Source organism: Salmo salar, chromosome 13 (assembly GCF_965601325.2).
Source record: "Salmo salar chromosome 13, fSalSal1, whole genome shotgun sequence".
NCBI classification, from domain to species: domain Eukaryota; kingdom Metazoa; phylum Chordata; class Actinopteri; order Salmoniformes; family Salmonidae; genus Salmo; species Salmo salar.
Genome location: NC_138303.1, coordinates 66891621 through 66902248, shown reverse-complemented (window position 1 = coordinate 66902248; position 10628 = coordinate 66891621). Strand labels below are relative to the sequence as shown.

The window sequence follows — 10628 nt, the reverse complement described above, 5'->3', positions numbered from 1 at the left end:
ACACTGGTGACCAGCCTTCGTGTGTTTTGGACGCTGGTGACCAGCTTTTGTTGTGTTTTGGACGCTGGTCACCAGCCTTCGTTGTGTTTTGGACATTGGTGACCAGGCTTCCTTGTGTTTTGGACATTGGTGACCAGCCTTTGTTGTGTTTTGAATACTGGTGACCAGCCTTTGTTGTGTTTTCGCTGGTGACCAGCCTTTGTTGTGTTTTCGCTGGTGACCAGCTTTTGTTGTGTTTTCGCTGGTGTCTAGGCTTTGTTGTGTTTTGGATGCTGTTGTCTAGGCTTCGTTGTGTTTTGGATGCTGGTGGCCAGCCTTTTTTGTGTTTTGGACGCTGGTGACCAGCATTCGTTATGTTTTCGCTGGTGACCAGCCTTGCTTGTGTTTTCTCTGGTGATCAGGCTTGCTTGTGTTTTTGCTGGTGACCAGCCTTGCTTGTGTTTTTGACGCTGGTGACCAGCTTTCGTTGTCTTTTGGATGCTGGTGACCAGCTTTCGTTGTCTTTTGGATGCTGGTGACCAGCTTTTGCTGTGTTTTGGATGCTGGTGACCAGCTTTTGCTGTGTTTTGGATGATGGTGACCAGCTTTTGCTGTGTTTTGGACGCTGGTGACCAGCCTTGCTTGTGTTTTCAATGGTGAACAGCCTTCCTTGTGTTTTCGTTGGTATGTAGCCTTCGTTGTGCTTTCCCTGGTGACCAGTCTTTGTTGTGTTTTGTACACTAGTGACCAGCCTTTTTTGTGTTTTTGACATTAGGTGACCAGTATTCGTTGTGTTTTTGATATTAGGTGACCAGCATTTGTTGCGTTTTGGACACTGGTGACCAGCCTATGTTGTGTTTTCGCTGGTCTCTAGCCTTTGTTGTGTTTTGGATGCTGGTGAACAGCCTTTGTTGTGTTTTGGACACTGGTGAATAGCTTTCGTTGTGTTTTGGACACTGGTGACCAGCCTTGCTTGTGTTTTTGCTGGTGACCAGCCTTCACTGTGTTTTGGACACTGGTGACCAGCCTTCGTTGTGTTTTGGAGGCTGGTGACCAGTGTCATGAAAATGTAATACTGAGAGAGATTTGGTCAAGTCATGGTTGGTTTAACCCCCCCTCATGCAGACCAAGGAGCATCATAAGCCACTCTGGGTTCAACTTGTCGTTATCTGCACGCGGGTTGTTGTCTTAACCCTACTCTGGTTTAGTTCACAGATGCAAGGATGCTTTTGAGACAATGAGGGATTGTTCTACTCCTAAACTATCTCTAGTAAAACACATTATTGTCTATGTAATGCAGTATTTAACTCATTTGTCAGCTCAAGCCATCTCTGGTGACCATACGCCCAGATCAGCTGCAGGGAACTGGAGTGGAGCCCATGAAAACACAGAATTAAACAGAAAAGAAATGTCCTGTTTGTTAAGTATTAATTGCTAACTATTAATATCAAACAAACCAGGTAAATGTCATTTTTCTATCACATTCCCCCATTTTTTGAATTCTCTCAACTTAAAAGTAAAATTGCAAATTTAAAAATACATTTATTCTGTTTAGTGCCTCATGAACATGACCCAGGACAAGCATCATGATCCCACTATGTACAGTTGAAGTCGTAAGTTTACATACACCTTAGCCAAATACATTTAAACTCAGTTTTTCACAATTCCTGACATTTAATCCTTGTAAAAATTCCCTGATTTTGGTCAGTTAGGATCACCACTTTATTTTAAGAATGTGAAATGTCAGAATAATAGTAGAGAGAATGATTTATTTCAGCTTTTATTTCTTTCATCACATTTCCAGTGGGTCAGAAGTTTACATACACTCAATTAGTATTTGGTAGCATTGCCTTTAAATAGGGTTAACTTGGGTCAAACGTTTCGAGTAGCCTTCCACAAGCTTCCCACAATAAGTTGGGTGAATTTTGGCCCATTCCTCCTGACAGAGCTGGTGTAACTGAGTCAGGTTTGTAGGCCTCCTTGCTTGCACATGCTTTTTCAGTTCTGCCCACAAATTTTCTATAGGATTGAGGTCAGGGCTTTGTGATGGCCACTCCAATACCTTGACTTTGTTGTCCTTAAGCCATTTTGCCACAACTTTGGAAGTAAGCTTGGGGTCATTGTCCATTAGGAAGAACCATTCGCGACCAAGCTTTAACTTCCTGACTGATGTCTTGAGATGTTCCTTCAATATATCCACATACTTTTCCTTCTCATGATGCCATCTATTTTGTGAAGTGCACTAGTCCCTCCTGCAGCAAAGCACCCCCACAACATGATGCTGCCACCCCCGTCCTTCACGGTTGGGATGATGTTCTTCGGCTTGCAAGCCTCCCCCCTTTTCCTCTAAATATAACGCTGGTCATTATGGCCAAACTGTTCTATTTTTGTTTCATCAGACCAGAGGACATTTCTCCAAAAAGTACAATCTTTGTCCCCATGTGCAGTTGCAAATCGTAGTCTGGCTTTTTTATGGCGGTTTTGGAGCAGTGGCTTCTTCCTTGCTGAGCGGCCTTTCAGGTTATGTCGATATAGGACTCGTTTTACTGTGGATATAGATACTTTTGTACCTGTTTCCTCCAGCATCTTCACAAGGTACTATGCTGTTGTTCTGGGATTGATTTGCACCTTTCGCACCAAAGTACGTTCATCTCTAGGAGACAGAACCATCTCCTTCCTGAGCGGTATGACGGCTGCGTCGTCCCATGGTGTTTATACTTGCGTACTATTGTTTGTACAGATAAACATAGTACCTTCAGGCGTTTGGAAATTGCTCCCAATGATGAACCAGACTTGTGGAGGTCTATCATTTTTTCTCTGAGGTTTTGACTGATTTCTTTTGATTTTCCCGTGATGTCAAGCAAAGAGGTGCTGAGTTGGAAGGTAGGTAATTTTCCAAGCTGTTTAAAGGCACAGTCAACTTAGTGTATGTAAACTTCTGACCCACTGGAATTGTGATACAGTGAAATAATCTGTCTTGACAAAACTATAGTTTGTTAACAAGAAATTTGTGGAGTGGTTGAAAAACAAGTTTTAATGACTCCAACCTAAGTGTATGTAAACTTCCGACTTCAACTTTATCTCCCTGTCATATTACATCATATATGCGGCAGCATACGAGTCATTTTTAGACTCACCTTGTTCTGTTGTGCGCATTTGAACAGGACGGTGGCGCAGCGTGGCGGTCCCCCCCCCCCCCCCCTTTCCCCTTCCCCAGCCCCCCTCTTCCCTTGTGATCATCATGCTTACTACTGACAGATACACATTTCGGAATCTGCTAAAAGAGCCACAAGATGGCACTTTATTGTTTCCTTACTACAAAATCCTAATTTCTGTGACCAATTTAAAACTGAATTGAATGAATTCATAATGATTAATAAAAACTCAGTCTATCATCCTTTGACTTTATGGGACACTATTAAAGGTATTTATTAAAAACAATGCAAATGCATTTGCATCCGGACTGAATAAATCACAATTAAAGAAGATATCATAATTGTAAAAGTTGTTAACGATGTCAACAAACACTTTTTTCAGGTAGCGACTACTCTCTCCAAAGTCAAGACAGAACTAAATCTATTGATTAGGCAGAGAGCAGAATTAGCCAACCATCGAGTTAGACTCAACCATTACTTCCATGGTAATCAACCCAGTCATCTAAAAGCTTAACATGCTTCGCAGTAATGATCAATTAGTGGATATTGCAACTATTGAATCTGAGTCAGGTAAATTACAATCAGAACCCAAATTAATCAACCAAAGATTATTCTGCTTCTATAAAGAATTGTACACGTCTGAGTATAAATCAACACCAAGCCAGAGTGAGTCCTTTTTTAAAGATATGGAAGCCCAAAGCTCTCTCCATGAACTTAAAAGGGCATTGGAGAAAAGCAAATCACTTGGTTGGGACAGTACTGCTACTGAGGTCTATACAATTTTTTGGAACCAATTAGTTCCACTGTTACTTGAAATGATTAACACAGCCTTTCACAAAGGGTGGAGGCACAATTTTTTTTCTTTTCTTTTTACATACTAAATGTATTGTTACTAACAAGCTATTTTTGTGTAGAAACTCATCCCTCTGTATGTCTATTTTTCTGTTTGTCTAAAACCAAAATATCATAATCAACAATGTAATCAATTCTCAAGAAATCTTTTTTTAGGCTGAAATAAAATGTGAAATTTAAGCTAGACCACAGTGAAAATCCATCATGTCGGTGATAGTCAGGATTAGTTCCATAGTAAACTGGAACCATAGGACTGGGTCGTCATAGTTCCAAGAGTCAATAGGATTCTATTCACCAAGGGGGAATTCCTACCCAAGTTAAGCAGTGTAAATGGAAAATAATTCCCTTCTTATGCACTTTTCTCTCTACGTGTATACGGACCTTGAACTTAAGCATGAGAATAGCATGCCATTCACCCGCTATTCGTTTGGGGTGGAGATAAAAAAAATAAAGGTGTGGCGAAGGTATGTCTACAGATGAATTGACTTAATGCCCTCATGATTCCCCCACCTTTACGCGTGATGAAATTATGAATAAGGTTGAGCAACCTGTCAGTTCCAAGTGGAATATCTCATTTATTTGTTTTCTGATAGAAATAACACCATTCTCCATTCTCTGTCATTTACAAATTAATAGGAGCTATTGATAACGAGCTAGGTAAGTGGGTAAGCGGTTTGGATAAGGGAATTGTAAACATAAATTACAATCGTTTTAGACCTATTTTACCTTATGATCCCTGGAGACAAATGTGAAACCAGTCATATGGCAGCAAACAAGCATATCAACAAATCACCTTTTCCACAGTGACATTTATGAAATGCTGGCCTAATAACTTGGGATGAAATTTGGAGACCCAAAGCTATAGCCTTCTGTAGCCGTGTGCAAATGATACTATAGCGCCAAATCAGTTGATTTAGGTTTTCTAGAATGTTTAATTATATGCGCGGACTTTTCACAGTATTCTTTACAATTTGAATCGTGATAAATATTAGCCACTATAGGACGTCACCGTCAGTTAGACCCACATACATTTATAACTGTCATTGACTTTAGTGTTAATTTCCTTACATTTTGAATCATTCCATTCCATTGTTAGTTTAACTTTCTTTCCTCTGACACATTTGTGTGGTTGTTCCTGAGGATCGCTAGCAATAGTGCATCATATAAGGCTAACATATTACAAGTTGTTCAATAATTTGGGACATGTAGCCTATTTGAATCATTATAGTACGCAAACCATATGTAGCAGTTTAAACCTGGAGCACGGTTCACGAGGACTGGACCATTGTCACCACAGTCCCATGATTAGTGTGGATTATTAGGGTAGATATCAGAACTATGCGTGACATTGTGAAGAGTGATCAAATCTTTAAAAATGCAAAAATTTTGCAACATGGATAGTTGAACATGTCATATACAGTAGCATGCCTGTATTTTTAACGAAGTTAATCACTGGTTCAGTATCTTTACAGATGATCCAGCATAAATCCAGAACCCAGGATAGAGGGGCTGATTAAATGTGGTCTGGACTCTGTGGAGGAGGGTCATTGTGTCAGAGACGCTGTAGAAGGACAGAGTTCCTGCCCTGTGGTCCAGGTACACTCCTACTATTCTGGAAGAGCGGGGTACACGTGTGGCAGTCCGTTTGTTATTGTGGTAGAAATAACAGCCAAGGATAGAACAACACACCAAACTCCAGGACTGATCATTGCCTCCAAACCAACACTCATCACCAGGTCCTATTCTGCCAATCCCTTTATATGAGATGGCTATATAAGCCTTGAATGCACTCCACTCTACCTCCCAGTAGCAGGTTCCAGACAGACCCTCTCTACATAGGACTTGTTCATAGGAGGAAAATCTGTCTGGATGGTCAGGATAAGGCTGGGCCTTATTACTCCATGGACTCCACGTCACCTTCCTATTCCCCTCTGACAGACACAGCCAGTTATTAGCGGTGTTGGGATCCAATGTGAGCTGGCAGGAATCTGAGGACAAAGACAAAACAGGTGAAAGGTTGTGTGTGTGTGTGTGTGTGTGTGTGTGTGTGTGTGTGTGTGTGTGTGTGTGTGTGTGTGTGTGTGTGTGCGCACGCACATGCATGCACACTCACATTCCAAGAACTCTTCTCTGGTCTTGGGTTCAGGCCTTATCTTCTGTAAGGTGGCATCATTTCTACATGACGCTAGTTCACCAACTAACAGTTCAGACTGAGGTGTGCTGAATGACGTGAGACAACAGGGCTCAACGGGTGGAAAAATCTGGACTTTTGTCACTATGGAGATAAAGAACATCAAATATCACTGGTCCACACTGATCATTACATAAACATACAGGAAGTTAACGGGTCAAGAAACTAAGGCTGGGGTTCAATGTAAGGCACAGAGCACTATACAGTAGGGGGATTCTACCAATTGAGTGCCTTTTGAGAAGTGTAACTTCGTCAAAAAACCTTTTGATTTCACCTCATTTTAACATTCTGTCTTAAAGAGCATAGCTTCAACTTCATCAAAAACACATTTTCCCATGTCAAGAGGTAATCATTTTTTTTACTATACTAAGTGCCTATTAGGTGCCAAATGAAGTAACAGGGTTGACCATGTTATCTTAAATCAGCAATAAATCCTATTGTGAAAGGGGGAAAGGAAGCTAGTTGTGCGCAACAAGGAGTGGCAATTGAATGCAAACTCCACAAATACATTTAAATTGTTAAAATATTTCAAGCCTGTTTATCTATGGGTAAAATTTTTTACGTGTTATATTCGACCGGCTCCATTTTCCACCACAAAAACACCAGAAAATGGTCAAAAAGAGTAGACCCAGCTCACCTGCTTTTACACAATGATTTGACTATTAGATGTTAAATGTTTGCTTTGACTTCTTTTTTTTCTATTTTTAAGGAATAGTTTCGCCATATTAAATTGAGAGTTCAGTTCCCGTAACCAGGTTGACCTTAAAATTAGGGACAAACTTTTAAATGAATCACTAATCACATGAAATATAAATGAATAATAATCTTCAGAAATGACTTTGTCAAAGCAACAAAAAAGCTAGGGCTTTGCAATGATGGTGCAAACTTGGAGACATTTTGGGGGTAAGTGGGTTTAAAGTGGGTTAAAATTTTTATGCACACTAAATTCAGATTTATTGAATTCTCCATGTTGTCTATACTAAAGGGCAATTCATTTAATATAAATAGCTTTTAAAATGCAATATTGGTGCACAATTTCTATTTAAAATATCAAAGAGATGCAAAAGACGCTCTTTTCATGGAACAACCAAGCAGACAATAGGCCTTTTAAAGGCATTTTTCCCAACGTTCGCAGAGCTTGCATTCATGGTAAATGTCAGCTCAAGTGTAAATAACCTTTAAAAGTATGTTATAGTGTGCTGCACTATAATGTACCGTGCATTGAATCCCAGCTTGAGAGTGGTTCTTCACTGAGTATTAACATTAAACTATGTTCAAATTAGATCACCTAATGAAATCACTATGTCAGTGAGATTAACTCTGATAGGATGAAGCACATTTCATTTCTAGCAATGTCCTTCAAAAAAGACCTAGACCTACTTTTTGCAGAGATCAAGGCAATTTCCCCAGAGCAGATAACTTCTATTTGATTTTTCAGCTCAGACACTGATTTCTTCACATCCTCAAAAGAGACATGTTGGTTGACAGTGATGCTCAGTAAGGCCTCAGATCCAGGAGGGACACAGAGGGACTGCAAAGTCTACAGAGTGAGGAAACAGGGAATAGATTATTGTTGAGAAAGACTCTCAGCCGTTCCCAAATCACTCCCTATCCCTCCCCATTGGCCCTAACTCCTTGATGTTAGTATTCCTGAAGGGTCTGTATAGGTATAAGCAGTGTAGTGGTGAAGCTTCCACTGTACAGATCTTGCAAACATTGAAGGGTTAGGAGTAGGACCAATGGGAAGGGGATCATATTGGGAACAGCTGAAACGATCACTTTCTGCAGTGACACCTGCTGCTGTGGAGAGCGAAACCAGTGATGTCACCTGGAGGAAATGAATGTGATCCTCTGTGTGTGAAAGCTGCTCCAGCTCAGCGTCTCTCCTCCTCAGCTTGGCTATCTCCTGCTCCAGTTGCTTCAGAAGTCCTTCAGCCTGACTCACTGCTGCTTTCTCCTGGGCTTTGATCAGCTCCTTCACCTCAGAACATCTTCTCTCAAAGGTGCAGATTAGCTCAGTAAAGATCTTCTCACTCTCCTCTACTGCTGCCTGTGCAGACCGCTGTTAAGACACAGAGAGAGGAGGGGTTCCATTTGAACCAGCACAGTCACTCAGTTCTCACCAGGACACCAGATAAGCAGGTTCCCCACAGTAGGTTTCACTGGTGTTCTCATTGGCTCTGCAGTATAGTTTACGATGAGTAAGTCACTCACTGCTAAGTGAATAAATGTATATAGTCAAAACTCACCTTCAGTGACTTCACAGAACGTCTCACCTCCTGAATCTCTTTCTTTATTTTCTGGATTCTCTGTTTCTCCCCCTGCTGCCTCTGTAGAGAAACAAATCTTCCATTGTCATTCCATAGATAATTTGTAAAAGTGTCTGTCTACGTCAAACTTTATGATAAGTCAATGTCCATACCATATGGAGGTGTGTATGTGTGCACGCACGTTAGTGTAACTAAATTTTCCATAAAAAACACTTTTGAAATCAAATACTACTGCCATGCATAAAATGACTTGTTAATTGCTCAAGTATTCTGTAAATAATACAGTTTATGTCCTTACCTGTCTCTCAACCCTTTCTGATTCAGCTGACACTGTATCGTGGCCTTTATGATCACCTATCATACAGAGGTAACAGATAATTTGCTGATCGGTACGGCAGTACATTTCCAGCAGCTTGTCATGACGAGAGCAAATCTTCTCCTGTAGTTGTGTGGAGGCTTTGACCAGCTTGTGCTTCTTAAATGTAGGCGATTCATAGTGAGGTTGAAGGTGAGTCTCACAGTAGGAGGCCAGACACTCCAGACAGGACTTGACGGCTTTGAGTTTTCTCCCAGTGCAGACGTCACACTCCACATCTCCAGGTCCAGCATAACAGTGATCAAGAGGAGCAGCTTGTCCTGTCTTCTTTAGACTCTCCACCAATTCAGCCAGCAGAGTGTTCGTGTTTAGAACAGGCCTTGGAATGAAAGTCTGTCTGCACTGTGGGCAGCTGTAGACACCCTTCTGGTAATCCTGATCCCAGTAATCCTTAATACAACCCATACAGTAGCTGTGTCCACAGGGAATAGCCACAGGATCCTTCAGTGGATCCAGGCAGATCGAACAACTGATCGAATCCATGGATGTTGCCATTTTGGTGCTGACACACTAACAGATGGAGTGCAGCAGAGTATCAGAGTTCACTAACGTTTCTCTAGAAGTGTTTATGGTTATAGAAATGAGAATTTATTGTGTGTGTACTCTGTACCTGCAAGGGGTGTGGCGTTGGATGGATTCTATATAGTTATATGAGGGGCTATTTTCTTTGATAGTGAATATCTTCTCCTCAGCCAGTGCAGGGACGCCCATATAAAAAGATATTACAGTTTACTATAGAATAGTATAGTACTTTAGAATTCTGTAGTTAACTATAGTAAATGGTAGTATACTGTAAAAAACATGTACTCTACACTGTAGTATCCCTAGATCGTGAGGTGCTTACTATAGACTTTTGTAGAATACTATACTACACACTGTACAATCCCTTGATCATGTGTAGTACTTACTTTAGAATGTTGTAGAATACTGTTGAATACTATACTAAAAACTGTTGTATCCCTCGATCATGTACGGCCCGTTCAGACTGCGCACGCCTTTCCAACACACTTCTCAGTAGTTAGTATTCAGACTTTCCTTATGCAGGTGCTTAATGGGCTTTGCAGATGAGGTTCACTTGCACGCTAAATACATGTCTTTCAATGTTATTCATCCTGAAAGTTGCCGTATAAAATTTTTACATCTATGAAATATTGGAAGGTGAAATAAAGTGTACAATAGGGGTTGAACAGTAGTCCTATAAATCTACCCTAATAATACTCATTAATCATGGAACTGTAACGACAACAGTCTAGTTGTTGTGAACCGTGCACAAGGCTCCAGGTTTAAACTGCTAGGTATTAAATCAAATCAAATGTTACTTGTCACATACACATGGTAAGCAGATGTTAATGCGAGTGTAGCGAAATGCTTATGCTTCTATTTCCGACCATGCAGTAATATCTAACAAGTAGTCTAACAATTTCACAACAACTACCTTATACACACAAGTGTAAAGGAATGAATAAGAATATGTACATATAAATATATGGATGAGCGATGGCCGGACGGCATAGGCAAGATGCAGTAGATGGTATAGAGTGCAGTATATATATATGAGATGAGTAATGTAGAGTATGTAAACATTATATAAAGTGGCATTGTTTAAAGTGGCTAGTGATACATTTATTACATCCAATTGTTTATTATTAAAGTGGCTAGAGATTTGAGTCAGTATGTTGGCAGCAGCCACTCAATGTTAGTGATGGCTGTTTAACTGTCTGATGGCCTTGAGATAGAAGCTGTTTTTCAGTCTCTCGGTCCCAGCTTTGATGCACCTTTACTGACCTCGCCTTCTGGATGATAGC

General features: G+C 40.6%; 1 protein-coding gene across 2 annotated transcripts; it reads right to left on the bottom strand.

Moving 5' to 3' along the window:
* Positions 1–3377: 3377 nt before the first annotated feature.
* On the bottom strand, positions 3378–9602 carry LOC106567568 (E3 ubiquitin/ISG15 ligase TRIM25). 2 transcript variants are annotated; one of them, XM_014137040.3, is made up of 6 exons: positions 8746–9602; positions 8427–8507; positions 8006–8239; positions 7558–7717; positions 6100–6261; positions 3378–5974 (listed from the first exon to the last, which is right to left on the bottom strand). In XM_014137040.3, the coding sequence occupies exons 1-6, from the start codon at positions 9316–9318 to the stop codon at positions 5436–5438; spliced, it is 1749 nt and encodes a 582-aa protein (XP_013992515.1). In that variant the 5' UTR covers positions 9319–9602; the 3' UTR covers positions 3378–5435. The 2 variants fall into 2 exon arrangements, with proteins under 2 accessions (XP_013992515.1, XP_082816404.1); XM_082960278.1 differs by lacking the exons at positions 3378–5974; positions 7558–7717.
* Between the last annotated feature and the right edge of the window lie 1026 nt (positions 9603–10628).

What these genes read in the sequence shown, in the direction of transcription:
- LOC106567568 (XM_014137040.3), bottom strand. Translation starts at nt 9,318, where the DNA reads ATGGCAACATCCATGGATTCGATCAGTTGTTCGATCTGCCTGGATCCA. An exon ending in GTTCTGTGAAGTCACTGAAG is followed by an intron (nt 8,240 to 8,426) that starts GTGAGTTTTGAC and finishes GTGTCTTAACAG; the next exon opens with CGGTCTGCACAGGCAGCAGT. An exon ending in CAGAGAAGAGTTCTTGGAAT is followed by an intron (nt 5,975 to 6,099) that starts GTGAGTGTGCAT and finishes CTTTGTCCTCAG; the next exon opens with ATTCCTGCCAGCTCACATTG.